Below are 21,377 nucleotides of genomic sequence, written 5' to 3'. Positions count from 1 at the left end.
AGCCCCCACTGCATACTTTCACTTGTCATGTGATTGCAATGCTTTGCATACTGACACAGTTTTACTTAATCTTGTGCCAATAAGCAATCTTTCTTTATGCACCCAGCAGGTATTGGTTGGTCACATTTTCATTGGCTACTATTAGTAAAAAACTAATGAGTTTTGAGCACTCAAGCTCTCATTTACTTTGTCGGGTGTCATGGGATATCATCCAGGAATAAGCCTGTTTGTCAGAATTAAAACAACAAATGCCTGAAATATAGCTTATGTGCAGATGGGAGTCCATATTATGTAATAGACTTATCCCTTTCACTGATAGAAAGGATTTCTTTAAGTCTTGCCTTAGTTATTTCAGATACTGGAGTACCAACAAAGATTAAAAAAGCAGAATCAAGTGAATGTATTCATGATAGCATATTCATAACGGAACTATTTTTTGGAACTTTCTCATTTAGGCTTCCTCCTTAGTAAACCACCCTTATTTCATCAAAACTCAGTGTGCTATATTTACATCACTGAAAGCATAACTCCTAGGTTTCTAAAAAAAGGCATCTCAAGGTTTTCTGAAGAAATTAAGAAAATTGTTTTCTTGTTTCCAAAGCTTTCTGGTAAGAAGCATTAGGCTGCTAAAAGAAATTGCTTTCATAGTGTGCTCATGATAGAGATATTTGTATGATTTCCTATTCTTTACCACTATTTTTGATGTCAAAGCACTCACATAGCAGTGTGCTCATTTTGTGCTGCTTTGGCATCCAACTAAAAATGGGGCTTCTTCAGGCAGAGGTAAGCTCAGGCATGATTAAAGATGAGTGGTCTGAAGATATGATTTCTTTTATGGAATAAAAGCAAAGTTTATTTGAGATTGTCTTTGGTGTACTCAGGAATGAATGTGGAAGAACACATGGCTGCAATAATTGTAAAGTTCATTATGCTGTGGCTTTAATAGTGTAGAAGGATGGTGTTAGGTGATCCTGTAAATGCCTGGTTTTTCAGAGGTGTTAATCACTTGCAGACTCCATTGATTGAAATCAGTTGTGGCTACCTGGAATTTTCAAAGAAGGACCAGGCCCAGTATGATTTAAAAGGATGATTTCAAAAGTACAAGAAGAGGTATTGTTCTAAAAAGATGAAAATAGATTCAGCAACCTTTACTGAAGAAGTAAGGCTTCTTCTCTTTATTTGCTATGACTAAAGCATGCCCTATATTTCATTCCTATCCAAACAAATTAATTCTTGTGTGGCCTGCATTGGATGCTGTAGGGGAGGAGAATGATGGTTTACTTAGAATTTTTTTGGTACATATTTAAGATCTTGGAGCTCAGCTAGAGTTTCTTTAATGATCTATTTTATTTCCTTGACATAAAATTTTACTTATAGTGTAACTCATAGTAATTCACTGCTTTTTAATGAATTTCTTAGAAATTTAACCTTTTAAGATGCTTTATGATAGGCTTTAACATACAACATGCATAACAAGCTTCTACTGATAACTTTACAAAAAATACATTTACTTGAATATAGCAATGCTTTATGAGATATATACATCCCAAAACTTTTCTAAAAAGCTGCAAATTTAAACAACTCAAGAGAAGAACCTAGATTTGAATGAATACGAAGGCACAAAATTTCATGAGGTCTTAGCAGAAAGTCCATATATAGATGGAGAAAAATGTCACATCTTATTTTAGAAGACAGTACCTTAATACCTTCCAAACTGAATGCATTATGCTTTTTTCTTCTTCTTTACATGATATAGATACAGTGTTATTTTGTTAATTCAGTGTTCGTTAATCTTCCTCAGATTAAACTGGCTTTCTTTCTAATGTGTGCCTATAATTGCCAATTTATATTTTTAGGAAATTTGTATTGTCATTTAAAATATACTAAGAGTGTGTTTCTGACTCATTACAAACCAGTACAGTAGTAAACATACAGAACTATTACATTCTTACCTCATTAATTTTATTTTGTAATGAATTTATGTAGTACAAATTGACTACTAGAACTTTTCAAAATGATGTTTTGGAATGCATTTTCTGCTGTTCAGACTGCAGATGTTCCCTATACCAGATGCACAACTTGAAGAATAACAACTGCTAAAAATACACAAACTGTCAGCTTTGTTTTACTGAGAGAAACTATAACTTCAAGTAAGATAGATTTGTATTTAAGTACAATGTAAATATCCTAAATTATTCCCAAAGACAGATAGCAATCCCATCATATGGGTGCAAATAATCACATTACAAATGCATAATTTGAGTCTAAGGTGGGATAAAGGTGGAGTAAAATTGTTACCATACAAGCTAGTAATACTGACAACAATTTTGAAAAAAATCATAAACAATCATAAGGCATGTTTAATCAAATGCCTTGTATTCATATTTTTGTTCTCTTTGTTAACATTTTTAAAAATAGCTCATCTTTTGTGCTTATACCTTTAAGGTCTCATAGCTGTAATATTTTATTATCTGACCTTGCAAAAAGTATTTGTCTCCTAGTATGCTAAACAAGCTGTGAAAGTAATATGATTTCAAATAAACCTTTGAAAAATCAAGCAATGGTGCCTCCTTTTCACTTAGTTCAAGGTTAATTGTATTTGTCAAGAAGGCAGTAATAAAAGACAGTGAGAAATCTGACAGACTGATGGCAACCACACAGCTTGTGCATCTCCAGCAGTTCCCATTTGTCAAAGTTGTACCCATTGATAACGTCAGAATGAGGACAGTATTTCAGAAGGCTCACTTTTTCATTGTGCTTATGTATAATAAATCAAGTCAATAAATTAATATGCTGTAAACTGTAATAGAGAAAATTTGACAAACAGATTTTATTTTTAGAGAATAGTTCTGAAATGATCTATGTTAAGCAAAGATATCAAAAGGTCATGACAATATTCCTTTTTTTTTTTTTTAATGTGAATGTGTTTTTATTCATGTGAGTGTGGGTGTGCACATATATAAAGTGAGTTTAATGCAGGAAGGAATTCTAGGTGAAAACAGAGGTGGTTTTAGGGAATAACTTGGATGGAAGTATGGTTTTCAAAGTGCAAACTTTAAAACTCCTACCTCTCTGTAGATTCATCTGAATTTTCCTCTGTGATCATCTGCAATTCCTGTGTGGTTTTTGAATCTTCTTTGACACAGTTTTCCTCTGTGCTTGTTTTGGGAATATCCTCATTTGATCGAAGCTGTTCTATCAGATTTTGTTGATGCCAGGTTTGAATAGATCGGTGGTGCACCGGGTTTGGACCCGGCACAGGTGCCAGTATATTGTGGTGGACAGGACTGCTGTTTTTCTTCAGCCCATTTCTGTCCCGAGAGTGGTTCTTCAACCTGTTCTGAACCGGTGTCCCTCTATGCTCATATCCTTCCTGCTGATGGCAGCCTCCAGTGCCGGTGGAGCCTTGCGAGGGGTGACTAAACCACCTCCAGCGGAGCCTCAGGATCTGCTTCACATCAAACTCTTTCTTTCCAGATACTGACATTTTTTCAGAGAGAGGAGGGGGGAAAAAAAAAAGACAAAAGCCTATTCTTTCAGAAAGGAAATGGATTCTTTGTTATCTCTTGTGTTTCAACTCCTCTTCTTAAGAAAAGACAACAAAAGAACAAATACCGGTAGCTCTCTCTCTCTCTCTCTCTTCTGATTAATATACTGCAAGCTCCTCAAGCTGATGCTAAGCTGCTGCTAACTGTATAGGTGGGAATCCATACTGACAGGATGATGAGGTCAGACCTTAAACAAGTAAATCAGCTTAGCACAGGAAAGCAGCAACCATAACATTACCCAGCTGCTAGGCTTACACACTCACGGCACTATAGCACAGCTCTCTAATATATAACCTAGCCTCACATGATCCTAAGGGATCTTAAACTGCAACTTAAGATGCAGGAAAGCACACAGAAATAAAGTGATAAGACTTTCTATCTCATGAGGTTTTCCCTGAAGCTTGCTAATACGCAGTACTGCATTTCACGTAAGATTTATAGTGCATTCTTCTGTGTTGTTCTTACGCAGATTTTTGGTAACGATTCACAGTGAAATCATCCTGCAGTTCATGTGTTTCCTTAAGAGGTTTGCATTTGTTTATCTTGCTCTGTAAAATTCCTACAAATGGCCTCAGTGTGGTAGTACTTACCTAAAAGAAAGAGGCAGCATTTGAATACATTGTGCAGAGCTGTGTGTGTTTTCTCATCTACAGATAGAATTTTCGATATAATCGCAGGGGTATGAGAACAGAGAGAGAGAGAGCTTGTAAAAATCAGAGGAGATGTGCTCCCCAAATGACTGTATCTGTGGAAAACACAGTGTTTCCTGGCTAAGTGCCTGTGTAAACACCCTTTGCCATCCTGCTCTTAATTTCTCACGATCCATGAAAAGAGTGTGATTAAAAAAAAAAAACAAAAAAAACAAACAAAAAAAACCCTTTCTTTTGGTAGTGTACAGTGCAACATGTTTTCAGCAGATTTAAAGATGATACAGATTTATTCTCCTCTGTTCATTATTACACAGAGCTGTGAGAACTGTTCACTGTGTGTTTTGAAATAATGTACACAATGTTTTGACATGCAAATTCAAAATAATTAAATGGACTGGATTTTCTTCTCGTGTTACATTCTCCACATACTGTCTGCTATTGATTATTTACAAAACTGCAAGCAATGTGCAGAGAAAAAGAAAAAAAAAAAAAAGCTGTAATACAGATTCAGTAAGACACGATTGGGAAGCAAAGGAAGGTACCCCTCTCTAGCATGTCTTCTTACAGCTCTTCTTCAAATCTTCCCACAGTAACTTCCTTTTTCTCTGTGTGTCTCTTCTGATTTTTTTTTTTTTTAACTCCACTAATGGGTTTTTGAACCTTCCAAGACTGAAATCTGCTTTCTTTTTGGGCTGCATATAGTGCAAACAGTGAAATGTGAAGTGAGAGTTTTAGAAAGAAAAAGCAAAATGAGAGGACTAGGAAAGCAATAGCAGTTATGCTGGCTTTCAAACTCCAATCCTATTCATGAGATTCAAGCAAATGATATATGAAATATCATGGTCTGATGAACATGAAATAAATGAAAGGACAAGGAAGGAACTGTAAAATAGTTGAAAGAAATTATGCTCTTTACATAGCGTAGATACACAGAGGGAAAGAAAAGACTTTATACAGAGGAAAAACTGTGAGAGTTGGCCATAAAAGGCAGAAAATAAAAGGCTGAGGGAAGAGGATTATTTGAAAGGCATAACCAACATATCTTCATTGCTACATAGAATATTGATGCTGAGCTATTACAATAAAATGTACATTAACATGTGATTTAGATGGCAGGGTAGGTGCCAATGACAGATAGAAGTAGTTGAAATTTGGTTGCAAATAAGACTACAGGGTGTAGGAGCTCACTTTCTTACATGAGAGAATAAACCGTTTGTGGGAGCTAAAATGCAAGCCCTGGCAAGCCTTGCCGCGGTGCGTTGATATGATTGTTCCAACTGCTGATCCCGCTCCTCTGCCACAGGTTCCTGTTCTCACAGCAGTTGTCAGAACTTGCATGTACCTTAGCCGCTTCAGCTGAAAGTCACAAACATCCAGCAAAAGCTAGCTTTTGCTTAGACACCAAACTGTGAGTTTCAGCAGCTGCAATGCAAGCAACCATTCTGTTCTGCTACTGTTCTTCCCATTGCTGTGACTTACACAGAGTGTGGCAAAGACTGCCACATTGCCATGTTCTGGCATCCCAAGTTGGTGCCATTCCCCTGTAAAAATAATACAGCACTCCATTTAACAGTAATTCACTAAGACAAACTGTGTATTCTTATGTACGAATATATTTGAAACATATATATATATATGTATCTCATGATCTCTTTATTATAGTCTTCACTTCCTTTTCTTACAATCCTATGTGTCTTATTTACTGGAAATTTAAATGAAAGAAGGAAATGTTAATGAAATATATTCTTAAAAGACTCCATTTTCAGTGTTACAGGGAAGGATAGAAATTAGAAAACTTGTTCAATTTCTAAGAAGGTATATTAAGAAGGTACACAAAGGCTTCTATGTGGGATTTAATAGGGGATTTCAATTTGAGCTTATTGAGAATATGAGCTAATAAAGAAGCTGCTTCCAAACTTTGGGGTTTTTACCAAATTTATGGAGAGTAAATGAATAAATGAAAATGCTGTTGGGTAAAAGAGACAATTATATATCTCCAGAAGTTAGTCTAAGATCTCTTCTCACTTTAATGATGACTTGTTGTAACCATCTGAAAATTTCTGGAGACAGAAATGTTTACGGTATTTTTTTCTTGCACTGTGACTATATTATATTTAATGTTTCTTCACCTTTGAAGAGGATGTTCCTCTATTTGCTTTCATAAAAGTAATGGGACTTAGTGGTATCTATATATAGTCCTCAACTCATGGCAATCTGAGATCTATTTTAAGAGAGAGGTGTCTATGTGTACCAAGTTAATAAAATATTTTATGATAAAATCCTGTAGAAGTGGACAGAAAACATGATTTCTCACTACTATCTTAATCAGGTCACTGAGCTATCCCAGCAGCTCTGTCAGTTCCACTTAGCAGCAGCTCTGATATATTTAACCCACAGTTTTTCACCATTTCACAAAGCTTCTGTTGGTATTTCCTTTCCTTAAATCCCTTTTGAAGAAGGCTTATTATACTTCAAATTATCGTTAAAAGCATATTCCTTGAATTTAACTTGAGAATGTACTTCTGTTTGTGAATTACTTTGTTTCCTACTTAGCACATGTTTGGGCAGATGTAAAGCGTCAGTTACTAGTGGCATCTCTAAGGGTCAATATTGGGGCCACCGCTGTTTAATGTCTTATTACTGACCTGGACAATGGGACAGAGTACACTCACATAAGATATGCAGATGATGCCAAATTGCAGGAAGTGGTTGATATGCTAGAGGGTTGGGCTGCTATTCAGAGGGACCTTGGCAGGCTGGAGAAATGGGCTCACGGGAACCTTATGAAGTCCAACAAAGGCAAACGCAAAGTCCTGCATCTGTGATGAAACAGTCCCGTGCAGCAGTACATGCTGGGTGCTGACTGGCTAGAAAGCAGCTTTGCTGTGTCCTGGTAGATAATAAGTTGAACAGCAAAGGCTGCATTAGCAAGAGTTCAGCCAGTGGTGATTATTCCCCTCTATTTTGACTGTTGTGAGACATCTGGAGTACAGTGTCCAGGTTTGGGCTCCCCAGTTAAACAAAGACATAGATGTACTGTGGCAAGTCCAGCAGAGGCCACCAAGGAGGTGAGAGGACTGAAGCACATGATGCCTGATGGAAGGCTGCAAGAACTGGGTTTACTCAKCCTTGAGAAGAAAAGGCTTAGCGGGGATCTTATTGCTGCATTCAGGTGAATTCAGGTACCTAACAGGAGAGTACAGACAGCAGAGCCAGACTCTGCTTAGAGGTGCCCAGTGATAGGACAAGAGGCAACAGATGCAAGTTGGAATACGGGAAATTCCAGTTAGATATAAGAAAAAAGTGAGGGTGGTCAAACAGGTGGGAAGAGGTTGCCAAGAAAGGCTGTGGCATCTCTGTCCTCAGAGACAGTAAGAACCCAAATGGACACGGCCCTGCACAACCTGTTCTAGCTGGACTTGCTTTGAGCGGGAGTTTGGACTAGATGAGCTCCAGAGGTCCCTTCCAACCTAAGTTATTCTGTGATTTGATGATGCGCCAGGCAATGCTTGAAATGTTTATTTAGTGACTACAGTGGAGCCATGTAAAACTAAAGCTGTTGTCAGGTATGAAATGAGAAAACCAAACCCTTCAATTTGGAAGCAGAACCTAAGCATAACTGCCTGCAGTTGTGGGGGATTTCTAATTGTTTGATGTTTCTGATCATCCCATAGGAGGCTTGCTTGTAGTTTGGGGGAAAAAAATCCATGTTCTCTGAAAAACCTCCATTTATTTTAGCAGGAAGTAAGCTTTTGAGGAAGATCTTTGCTCAGACTAGGAAATCGTACTAAATACAATGGTAGACTAGGAAACTAGGAATCATTTTAAAACGTTTGTATAAACAAGCTGCACTTCCAGATAATTTGAAAGATACATACTATTAATAAGAGTGTGAACAGGTGTTAATAATACTTTTAAGATTAAAACTCTAAATACTTAATAAGGCTCTTGAATTAGCAAATTATAAAATCACTTTTTTTATAAACTACCTATAAGAGGAAATTGAGAATTTTCTTTCTTTCACAAACCATGTTTTAAGTAGTTTTCCAATACAGCTTTTGGAAATACCAGTTTCTGTCTTTAACTATGGCTGCCTCTCATGTTCATCTGCCATCAAACACCTTAAAGAAAGGATTGTTTGCTAATGCATTTTGAAATGGCAGTATTCTCTAATTAACACCTTAGTAATTTTTTTTGAGAATTTGAGTAAATGCAGTGTATTCATGCAGTTATATAATATTTATCCTCCTCTAAAAAGAGACAGCAAATTATTTCTTATTCTTTTTCTGTTGGCCTTGAGGTGATAGTGCAGTGCCTGTATGAAAAGCCTGTTAGAAAAATCTATCTCTGCTCCCACAAGCTTAGCAAAGAATAATAAAAAGGAATCGTCTAACTTTCTTGCAGAATAATTCAAGAAAGATACCATCTGCAGACTCTGAAACTAGTAGTACTGCAGGGACTAGATTACTAGCAAGACCTAATGAAGTAGTTCTTTGCTGGAGGTGAGACAGGCCAAAAAAGCTGAATTTTTTTAAAGTCAAGGGTAAAAAATCAACGATATCTTTGGAGCAGAGATCTTCAATGTTAAGTTCACTGAGGCAAATAGGGGAAATTTGTGTATGCTGAATGAGACATTTTGTTTCCAAAGGAAAAATGAGCACGGAGAGTAATCGAATGATGCATGGATATGCTTTGACTTCTGATAGGATCATAATAGGATAAAATTTGAAATGAGAGAAATTACTGAGTGATGAAAATTTAATATTATAAAAGCCATTAAATAACAAGAACTGTAAGATATTCAAAGGACAAATGAAAGTATTTGTTTGAGTAAGGCATAATGCATATACGTTAAAACCATGTTTCTCACATTTTTTTTCTCTAGACATGTATCCAATATCAACAAGTGTCCTTGGTACCAAGTATATATTTTTTAAAAATGGATACAAAAGCATGTATTTCTAATCTGAATTGGACATCCACTGATTCACGTGTAGCTAAAGAAATCTACAGTGAACAAAGCACCAAAAACATTTTAAATAATCATGTTTAAAGGCAAACAAAAGCATACTGTACAACTGAAGAATGTCTGCACGGGAAGCAACTTTGTAACAGTGATGCAATATCCTTTTAAGTTAAAACGCAGGATAAGGGAAAGGACAATCATAATAATACCAAGCTACCTTAATAAGTCTGAAAGAATATCTAAAACAGTCAAAACTGATTAAAGGTACAAATAAACTATCTCTCTGATATGGCAGAGGATAAGAATAATAAGAATTTGCCATTAGCATCAGTTATTTGGGGAAAGCATGTCCTTTGTATTCCAAATCTAGGTTTCTATATAATAAGTGCAAAAAGGTCTTCAAATCATTAAACCTGATAAAAAGCCTAACAAAAATAAAATCAAAAAAGCAAGCTAAGCACAGAAAGTTAAGAATGTGTTTTCTGATATTTTTCAAGATATCTGATTACATTACACTTTTTAAATGTCAAGTTAATTACAAGCTGGTATCAATAGGGTATACTCTGCAGTGCTTGCAATTGGGGGAAATATCATCCTAAGATCTGCATAAGTACAGATCTTTGGTACGGAAATAGTCGTGTGTGGAAGAGCTGTAAGCTATCTACCCAAACAGCGTAATCTACAGGGTCTTCACAGGGTGTGTATCAGCCTGTGTACTTGCATTGCATGTGAGACCAGATAAAGAGAACAGGCTGAATATTTTCATTATACTGTTTTGAAAATAATACTTCAAGAGAACTCCTGTTAATCTATCATTTGTCCAAGAGATATTCCAGGAAACATCTGCATAACACAGTAACAGCATTAACAGGAGTCAAAGTTATCATCAGTGACTTTGTATAACAGAAAGGAACATGAAAAAAAAACAAACACAAATAGCTATATTTAAAACCTGCAGGAAAGTTCAACTTTCTTTTAAAAGAAAACCTTGAATCCCATCAAATGCAAATCAGTTTCAGACAATCGGTTACTTTTGATACTTCCTACTAAAGGAGGCAGTAGAGATGAACCACATAAGGGAAAGTGTTCACACATTTAAACTCAATTGCTTCCTCAGATAACTGGAAACTGTACTACAGATTGCAACCCACCTACCAAGCCTTGCACCAAAATTAGAAGAAATCACAGTATTTCCATAAGATCCAAGGAAAAAGAATGTGATAAGTGAATCAGGTGTAAGTCTAATTAAGATCTTTCTAAACAGGAAGAACACTGTCACCCTCAAAATGAAACCAGAATTCTAGAGTTAAACAAGGAAATAACAAATATCCCCTCTACAGATGATGTTAAAAACAGTGGTCATCTTGAAGGAACTTTCATGGACAAAGATTTGAGAGCAATGATGTTAATGCAGCAAAAGTATGCTCAAATACATGACTGGAAAAGAAACACCTGTCACAGGTCTTCTTGCATAGTTTTGTAACAAGACTAAGATGTAAAGGCATAGAAAAAAATGTACAAAATAATATGCACAGGCATATACAAAATAGTTCATACTGATTTTTATAACATGTAGGTATTTTTCTTTACTTTTCAAAATGTTCTGCTCAATTTGCTACAATTATTGTTTCATTGTCTACTGATAAAAATCAACTATCACAATACAGCATTCAAAAATGGAAGAGGAAAAACTTAATAATACTTACGAATTAGTTTAGCACATTATTAATACACAGAAATACATGAGATTTTTAACAGTGTACCTTAAATTAACAATAAACAACATACAAGAGCAGACATATGCAATTCTCATCAAAAGAAAGTACACTAACCATGTTATTCTCCCTCTGTTATTACCAACAGTATTACATAATAAAAATTTGTGCTGAATCCAAAAGTGTGTGGGAAAGTACAATAGATGACTAAATCCAGCATGTTATGACATAGTGAAATAATTTACCAACAACAGTCTAAGCAATGAGAGTGTTGAATTTAGCCTTTTATTATACTTGTGTTTCTGGCACATATAACTGTTAAATCAGTTGCCCAAGCTAAGAAGTCTTTTCAGTCTATCACAATGTATCTATCATTTGTTCTAAGGGATTGTTTTACCAGATGAGAGGGAGAACATAGTTGCCAATAGCTCTGAATAATGAAAAAGGTGGCAAAGGTTTAGGGCCAGGATTTTCCAAAGTTGCTACTTAGTCTAGGTGCCTAATTTAAGACATCTGAGAAACAGAAGCAAAGCACTTTCACACTTTCCAAAGCACAATTAAGTGGTATTGCTTTGAACAACTAAGCATATTGGTCCCTTTAGAAAATGTTGTCTAACTTGGATCTTTTCCCTTAAAATTTCACGTGATTGTCATCCTGTCCAACACTAAGAGGGAAAATGCTACTGTAAACACTCTGCCAGTTTGCAGCACCCATTTTTTCAGTGCTGTAATGCTGTAACAAAGCCCTTCCAGAAACTTGGGTCCCATCTGCTGAAGTAGTGACTCCTCTGTTTCTGCCAACTGATATGAGAGTTTGGAACGAGGGATTGTGGGGTTGGTCTTCCTCATCTTTTTCCCTGGCTACTTAGGAAGATTGCAGATTTTCTTGATATACTGCAAGTATAAACTTATGGAATTTTTATGAAGAGAACTTATAGTATATATATRCTTTTAAGAGAAATCTGCCCCTTATGAAAGGTAACACTCCCAACTACTAAGAAGGATTAGTAAAGTCAGAAAAAAGCAACCTATAGTTTTATATGCAACCATTATATGTGAAGTAGAAAATTCATGAGTGTATTTTGACTTTATCAGAAACCAGTTCTAAGAAACCATTTTTCTAAGCAGGTTTAACTAGCAACTGTTGTTATGAAATAACTTGAAATATACTCAAGATGAAAAAATTTCCGCCTTAATAGGAGATAAAATTACATTTCTAGGTAATGTTTCATTCTGCATGTCTCAGAATTAGGTGTTTTCATGTATGGCTTCATATAAATCTTGATTATTCCATATATACTTTTACTAATTAAGTATAAACAAAAATTTGTAGTTTGCAGAGACATTAGCCTGAATGTAATTATTTAAGGGGGGGGGGGTTGATCTGATTATTAAGGTTTTTTTCTTTTAAATTCAGCCAGATATTTAAATAAATTATTTTACTGATATCTGTTGAAGGCAAATGTAACTTAGACCTATCTATGACCTAGAAAGGGAAAATCTAATCAAAAAATAAAAATTCTTTTCTATGCAAAATTAAAAAGATTGAATGCAGAGCTAATAGCCAGGATTATTATATTTGTAATAGAAAAGTCTTAAAATGGATTTCAAAACAGAAGAGAAGACTTCAGGGGAGAAAAATATTTTAGAGTCAGCTTCCCACTGCCAATGTGTATGGGCATTTACCAACTCAGAACACAGCATAAAAAGACATTAGAATGCATGTACTGCTACTAATCAATGGGAAACTTGGATATAAACATGACATGCATCACTTAAGGCTTTAAGATCAACCACATATTAATCAGTCTGTCACTTTATACATAGTCAATGTAAATAATATAGATTAAAGCTAACATTCACAGTATTAGTGCATCCTAAACAAGATCTGAGTGATACAGTCCTTGCTCTTTTTGATCAGAAGCTCTAGTAAAGCTATTCTACATTATTCAAATACAATCTGTTTTATGTGTGCAGAAGATAAGAAATATATCACATCATTACCATATCACTACTTTAAATCCCTTCCCTCCCAAAAAGTGTGAAGCAAATAGCTTTATTCATTTGAATCTCCCACTCATTACACCTGTTTCAGCATAATTTCTAGCATTAGTCTATCAGTAATAGGCTGCTTTACTTAAGAACTCAGTAAGATCTTTTGTCTTGCAAGCTTGTCTGTTTAAGCTGCAACACTTCTTTGTCAAGCTTAATACTTATTACTATAAACATTATCAGAAGTCTGACCCTCTTAAGGCAGCTTGCATAAGATGCCATTGCCTCTGTGGACCTCTGTAAAACAAAAAAAACAGTCCTCCCTCCCACTTAGTAGTTAATAAGAGCCCATCAAAACAAATGTGGTGACATCACTCAAACAAATCTCAGTGTAACATGCCACATCTTTGTACTGTGAGAGAACAGCAGGCTTTTGTTTTCAGCGTAACTGGCTTAATATTTTATACCTTGTTTTCTGGAAACTACACAAAGTACTTGGAAAAATGTGTTTTAGAAACACAGGAAATATCCCTTTTCCCCTATTAACTCTGAGTAGCACACACGTCCTAGAAATAAGTGGAAAGTTGAATTATAATATATCAACTGTCAAGCTGGAAAGGCTCTGTCTGTTTATTTTTTTGATTTGGAGGTTTGTTTCTTTGCTTACTCTGGAAGTGTCTTAAGAATTTAAATACTCCAGAACAAATTATTTGCATTCCTCCCTCACTAGCCTTCAACTATCTTCTCTAAGACTACTTTCTTTAAAGTTTGAAATGAGGTAAGCTTTTAATTGCAGTTATTACATGTAACAGTTGTATCAAAAATGACTCTTTGATTCCTAGCATGTAACAGCATATATTCTGTAACTCTAAATGGATGAAGATAGATGGATGCATATATTTTTATAAGAGGTGCTATTGCTTAGTAAAATCTCTCTTGAAATAACTTGATTTATCTTTGGTTGACTGTTAAAAGGTGGAAGACAGATTTGTTCATATATTCCCTATTCTTCGGTACTTATAGGTTGCCCATGTCTGTTACTCACCACCATCAAAGATGAAATGATGGGAAACTGGGTAAGATGGACCTTTGCCTGACTCAAAGGTGTCACGTTCTTAAGACTTATTTCTAAAGTTGTCTGTTTTGATTTATTTCAGTATAATAGTTCCTAGAGAATAAAAAAGATGTAATCCCTGAAATGTTGACCACTGGGAGGTGTGGGGAGGGTCATTCCTAGAAGGGGCATAGGTCATTAATGTCAATTGTTGGCAAAATTTAGAATCTTTAAAAGAAAAAATACATTTTTCATGTGCCTGGGATTCCTGCACATGTGTCCTTTGTCCCCTAAGTTGCTCTGAGCATAACTGTAACTTTCTTGCGTGTTGTCTGTGGCACCTGTGCTCACACAAACATGCTGGGGCCAAGCCAGAGCTACATGCATGCCAACTATATTTCTTGGTTGTTCATACTCACGGCAACAAAATTTGTTTATGGGAAAATCCCGTGAAGTGGAACATCTGTAAAATATCACTGATCACTTCTACACATTCTACAAATTACTCCATCAACTTTAAATGTAGAATTAAATAATTACATCATTAATCCTCTAGGTTAATTCTGTGGAACAACAAAAGATGACTAGACCTTTTCTAAATTGTTGAATTCTATGCAGACTTTTATATTTTGTATATATTGGTAACTGGACGCATTAAAAATGGGTCTTCTTTTCCTACCTACAGAAAATTTTGACTTTCAAGTAAAGCTAAAAGAATGAATGTTTTTCTTTCAATGAAAATTTGAAAATATTTGTGTGGGTACAAATCTATGATAGTAGCGAATAATAGCCACTACAAACTGGTTTTGAACATCTTATTATAGATAAAATAATACTATTAACACAACAGTATTTTCTGAAAGACTTAAATTTGCAGCAAAAAATAATTGATGTTGAAATTACAGTTTTACTTTGGAAAAAAATTGAAGAGTTTCAGAGGAATCTGTGCAGATTCAGCATATTCAGATTCTATGTAATTTCAAAGAAGTTCAATATAAATCTTCATTTCCCTCTTGTGTTCCACTCCCTCAAAATAATTGTAAGATAGCCTCCAATAGTATTGTTCCAATTGACTGAATTAGATATTACATTGGCTGGACTATCACGCAGTGCATTCTTCAGAGTGACAGGGTGCTTTGTGGTGAATATATTCCATCAAAGGGACTGATTCACAAAGGACAGTTGTGCTGTAAGAGGGAATGTGACCAAATAGGATAACAGTTTTTGATATTAAAGTGACTTGAAATTCAGTATGAAAGTGACAGAAGATTTTTGATAGGAGTTGCCAGGAAAAGTGTTCTAGAATTTCTTTATTGAGTTGCTTTATCTAACACTCTAATGCTAATTAGACTAGTTAGATGTAACTAAATACTAGTACCCAACCATTTGGCAGGAAGCAATGCAAGCAGTTATCACAACTTTCATGAATGTATCTTCACATAGAAAATACTTGAATTTTCTGCTTATTCACTGACAATAACAACACTTATTTATCCAACAATTACTATCATTGGATATTTAAGAGTATGGAAAGGATCTGGCATACTCACAGGAAAAACCAGTATTTAGATTTGACACTTGTCAGTGTAGGTCTTTACCGTATGACATCTCAAAGTCTTAACAGATAAGGACTTATGCCCAAAGTCAGTCTTCTCTGGTAATTTTTGAATGTGAATTTTGCTCACTGTCTCTTAAAAAGTAATAAATGCTGTCTTTCATTTGAAGAGAAGGAAGCCCTTGAGGCAGTTGTGTTTCAGTGCAGTATAGAATGGAATGATTCTTAGATGTATTAATTTTTAAAGTCACAAAGGACTTCTGAGTCTTATGAAAGGTGCTGTATATATTACTAACAAAATCATTTAGAAAGTGTGGCTATGGATCTCCTCCAAATCATTGAAGACAGAGGCTCTTACACTCTAATCATGGACAAATTACCTGCTGTAAGGCAGGTGTTTGAGTGGCTTGAGACAGTCACTTGGAGTCTTTCTTTTTAATGACTTATCTAACTTCCAATTCACATATCGATTAGATCACAGACATATACTCAGGTTCACACAAGCCAACATATTGTGTCAAGTGTGGAAATAGGCCAGAATGCATAGCATCTGGTTTACCTTTAGATTTATTTTGAGGTATGCAATTTTTCACAAGAGAAATAAGTTTGAGGCTGTAACTGTTGGTTTTTATAGCATAATGATCCATCAACCTTTCTTCCTACCTTCAGTCTTCCTCCCGGTTGTCATCAATTTTCCTATGAGTAGTTTTCACAGACCATTGATCTATCCTTTGTGATGCCGTAAGAGTGCAAGGCACATAACACTTTTTAAAATCATACAGTTCCAAGCATCACAGTCACAGCTCATCTGAAAGGCTGCTTTAAACCAACATCATTGTCAGCAAACTATACAGCAGCATCCTATGACCAGGCATCCCTTTGGCCATGTCATCTTTAAAAGCGCAGACTAACTCAATTTTTACCTTGACAAAAACCATACAGAATCACATCACAATCTTATTGCCATTCAGCCTGGCTCTAGCTGTTGTCAGCTGCCAAGCGGCCCTGAGGCTGCTCTTTTACCTGCTGATGCTAGCCCAGAATACAAAAACATCTAAACATGACTTTAACCCACCTAAGTACTAACTATCTCATACAGACAAATTTGATTCTGTCACTTCTATAATTTTTAGAATAGACAAGCTCAGCAACTATACCTAGGGTGTATTGGAAAGCTTTAGTAAATATTTTCTTATTTTCTGGGGAAAAACAGCAACATTGTACATAAGAGTACTATATCATAAGATGAAAATTGGAGAACTGATAGCAAAATACAGAATGTTTTATCTTCATCTATATTCATTAATAATCAAAACAATGAACTAAACAACCTATTGATCAAATTTGTGAGGGTAACAAATTGCAAAATCACCAGGGAGAGAGAAATAACATGAAACTCCCAGAAAGCAGAGATTCTTAAGTATAACATACAACATTCTTGAGCAAAATTTCTGAATGAAAGATTCCAAAAGGAGGAGATAAATAAAGACTGCTGAAAGAGAACCAGAAGATGATACCTGACAATACATTAAATCTGACTTTTTAGCATAAAAGATGGTTGAAAAATCAAGTTACAGACTAGGACAGAGGTGTAATGCGGAGTGGCATCTCTTGTTTTAGTGTAGGTTATGATGACCTAAATTCTTTCAAAACTTCATCAGTAGTTTTACTTGATCCAGTCCCACGTCTCTTAGTCTTGAACATGAAAGTCATTGTGAATTCTGCCACCTCAAACCCTAATGCTGTGAAAGGATTTTCTGTAGGTGTAACAATTTGAGTTTCTGTGTTAGGGGCTATAGACAAGCAGCCTTTGAGACAAAAACTTTAATTGCATGTTAAGTTCCCAGCTCAGTTTTGAGTGTTTGTGTAAGATACATATAGTCTATACTGTATAGACATTCAGCAGCTGTATGACAGCTGGAAGACAGCAGCGGTACAGTACTGTATCAGTCAGCAGAAATTTATGGTACTTCTGTGATAAGGTCAGGTAGTATAATTTTCCTGAAAGATCCATTGGTGAAAAGTAGAAACAGATGATCCATATAAATACCCATCCCTGATGGGATCCATGTGTACTTACAAGATTTGGCAATGGAAGTTAACCCTCTTTTTCTCTTTGATTAAGGAAAATACTTGCAGCTGCATACATTAATTGTAGGTATTCTCAAGATAGCAAAGATAGAGCTGTTGTGATAAATAGAATCTTTCCCAAACACACTACCAGACAGCTGTTCTTAGAGGAAATTAAGCCTAGCAAGCCTACTGAAATTAAACTCCCATTGAAGTAAATTGGTAATATCTAACATAGTTTAGCATATGTCATAACTGTAAATTCAGACAGCTGCTCTTGGTCAATTATGTCAATTTAGAAAGTTGTTTGTATCAAATCTTTCTGAGCTCTTAATTTTAATAGCAGAGATCATAAGGTACTTTTATTTTGGTTTTGACCACATTTTAAGGTACATGACACAGCTGGACTGATGGTGTTTGGCCCTTTGATTGACCAGGCTTCCTAGATTAAGTTAGGTACCTCTTGTTAGTGAGTGGCTGATGGCTTTAAGATTTCTTGATACAGCAGACATTTTGGGCTTTCAGATACTATCACCACTTCAAAGAAAAATACCAATGACTTCAAACAATAAAGTCTGCAATTGTGGTGGTGTTAATGTGGAATTAATGATCACATGAGAAAATATACCCATCATACTCCACTGCTTTAATACAAGGTTCAACTAACCATTGAAACCTACAAAAAGGCTATGACGAGTGTGTGCTCTTTAATCACTGTTAGCGGTTGATACTTTTTAAATGCTTTAGTTTGTAATTTTATGTTTCATGTTAATGAAAATGTTACGGGAGAAACCAGTGGGAAAAGAAAACCTATTTGAGTCTGTTTACTTAATAAATCTGTCTTGCTGATCCATTTAGTTGTTTTATTCCCTTGGAAATACTTTCTGTATGCAGGAACACACCTCATTGTTTTTCTGCCTGACAGTCAGGCTTGCAGACCTCTCACTTATGTAATAACAAGTGCATGTAGCAGAAAAGGCATTACTAGGATATATAGTCTACTTGTAAATAGCAAATGTTTTATTTTCTAATGGAAACAGTATAGAAATCCTAAAAATCTTTCTTGTGATTCAAATCATTTATATAGTAGGATGTTTAAATCACACTCTCTTCACAGACTTGGTAGACTCCAAGAAGCTTATAAGGTGAAGCTTAATAAAAGGGTGACTATTACTCTGCCTGGTACTTTATATCAGTATAAGAATTATTTTCTTTCTGCAACAACCTGCAAAATTAGACTATCCTTTTCACCTAGCCCTAAAGCACAGAATTTTTTGGTATAAGTATCTTATTTTTCTCAATATTTTGATTAATAGTGCACAAATCTTATTTTACATAACTGTTGATATTTCCAGTTTTGACTTTCTAGTTTTTTCTATATAATTATATGTTCTTAATACATCAGTATGAAGTATTAAATGTCGAAGAAAACAATCTTAATTCCTCCTTGCTTTTTTATTCCAGGAGCATCGGTTAAGGCATAGCAAAAGAAACCTTGTTAATATTAATTAATATTTAACTAATATTTTCCACCTTGAACCAGCCCTCTCTTCTATTTCTCAGAACTGTTACACTGTCAAAAATCTGTATAATGCTATTTGTATTGTAATTCTTTCAGCAGGCAAAGATATATTGACATCCTAACTACTGCTACTCTCAGTTACTTATTCGGTGCAGCTGGAATGCTTTCTCATCAAATACGGGTATACTAAACCGATAGTGTGCTCACAGCTTTCTGAGGATGAACAATGTCTTCTAAATTAAACTAGTTGTCTTTCCCAGTATGCATACTTGCTACTCACTGCTGTGCCCTCACCCGTTGCTCATAGAGGAAGGCTGTGTTGACTGGCCAGCTGACAGACCAATAAGCTAAAGCTAGATCTGTGTCTTCCTTTTATCATCTGTTTCCTTTATCAAGAACCAAAAACTTGTTTAACAAGCCGCTTTTAATCCTGTCCTGTTTAGGCATCCCTTGGGGCAAGATGAAACTACTTGCATGGAGAGACTTCTAATTTAATTTTAAGATCGTAAATTGAATGGTCAATATTGCTTAAAATACATTAATGTATCCCTGTTGCAATAACCCATGAGTTTTGTATGAAAAGCCAAAAAATGAGGGATCCTTTTTATAACAAAGGATTAATTATTTCTGCAGTCTGCGGAGTCTCCCAATGATTTGATGTAATTTGTGTTGCACGTCATCCCTCCATTCTCAAAACTCTTCCTTTCTTTAGAAACAAATATGATTTTTTTCCGCAATATCTTCATATGTAATTTATTTCAGACAATAAGTTATTTTAAGTACATGAGTGCTTCTTGCCTTTTGGATGTATTAACTGTGTTGTGTGATAGTGGATTGTCTTCTTTCAATGACATGAAGGTACACACTTCACTAAAATACTTAAAGATGTATAGCTGAGCTTGCATATAGATAGCAATGATACATCTTATCTAATCCAGTTTTAGATATTTAATGCTCTATTCTTTCTGGAACAGATCTTCAGACAAAATAAATATTACAATGGTCTAAAACAGCATTTTACATATAGAAAGTAAGGTGAGTCAAATATTCATACTGATTATACTGAAATGTCTGTTTATGCAAGACATGTAAATAGAAATATTTGGAACATGATTACACTCCTATTAAATTTGAGTATGGCTTTCAGTTTTTGTGGAAGTGAAGTATTTTAGGATGTTCAGATGAGAATGTCAGGCTACACAGAACAGATTGAACACATTGAATCACACATTTTTTTCCTACAAATAAATACAAATTTAAAAGAAAATTTTAAGATGGGATTTATAAGAATTTTTGAGAATCAGTCTACAAAGAATCTTCTACAAAGAATCCTTGCCATAAACAAACTCATGACTCAAAACCAGTAATGGGTTCTAGGAACCTTCAGCTATCATGTGATTTCTAAAATTAGCTGTAGGTTCTAGGAATTTTATCCTCTGACTGTCTTGAAAAAATAAAGGATTCTACAAACAGTCAGTGATGAACTAGGGGAATAGTTGGAGACATTCTCAGATTTGTTTTTTATTTAGATGGATTTTATTGGACTATAGAATATAATCACTCGTGGAAACATCTGCATGCTCTAAAATGATTCCTAGAAGACTGGGTCTTTATGATATAGACATTTTGATAACCCAAATATATGTGTTTCTTCTAAGCAGAACAATTCAATACGTAGAAGCAAGAAGTTTTTAGTTAAGGGAAAGGAAGAGAAAAAGAATTAGGGAAATATTCTTCAGTATGATTTTGATCTAACAAATCAATTACTTGAATATTCTAATTTTGGCTATAAATGAATGCAATATCTTAATGCAATTAACAAAAACAATAATAAGTTTATTTCCAGTTACTGTAAATCAACTAGAGAAGTGTAGATGAAATCATAGAAGATTTTTTTCTAGTTCTTACAATATCTAAAGAAAATGAAAAACCACAATTGCAGCATAAATACCATGCCTCTGTTGCAGTAGAAGATCTCAACAATCAATGAATGGACATTTTTTTGGATGCAGCCATTGATTTCATGATTGTCACTCAGCAAATAATCAGAGACAAGGAATCTCACTGCAGTCTGCTTCATTCATCGACTTTGATCAATACTGTGTAACGAGCCTCTCTGCAACACAGCAACTATTTTCAACTGTATTGCCAACTTTTTCTCTAAATCACTCTATCACCTAGGATGATCTTAGTACCTTCTATGCTGTAAAAATATGTTGCATATTCCTCTAGAATAATTGCTGAACATTAATCTGAAGAAAAGCTGTTTCTCACAGAGTTGTTAACATGCACAACTGAGCTTCCT

The 21,377-nt window shown here is 35.1% G+C and overlaps 1 protein-coding gene across 2 annotated transcripts in view; it reads right to left on the bottom strand.

Moving 5' to 3' along the window:
• KLHL4 (kelch like family member 4) overlaps positions 1-3,487 on the bottom strand; it is a 51,071-nt gene extending 47,584 nt beyond the window's left edge. For both annotated transcript variants that reach the window (XM_026061262.1, XM_026061263.1), the window contains exon 1: positions 3,069-3,487. In XM_026061262.1, the coding sequence (XP_025917047.1) occupies positions 3,069-3,487 (419 nt within the window). The remainder of the gene's footprint in view (positions 1-3,068) is intronic.
• Positions 3,488-21,377: the final 17,890 nt, after the last annotated feature.

This window comes from Apteryx rowi, unplaced genomic scaffold (assembly GCF_003343035.1).
Source record: "Apteryx rowi isolate R43461 unplaced genomic scaffold, aptRow1 scaffold_179, whole genome shotgun sequence".
NCBI lineage: Eukaryota > Metazoa > Chordata > Aves > Apterygiformes > Apterygidae > Apteryx > Apteryx rowi.
Note: the sequence above shows the minus strand (reverse complement) of the source record. Positions and strands in the feature narration are given on the sequence as shown.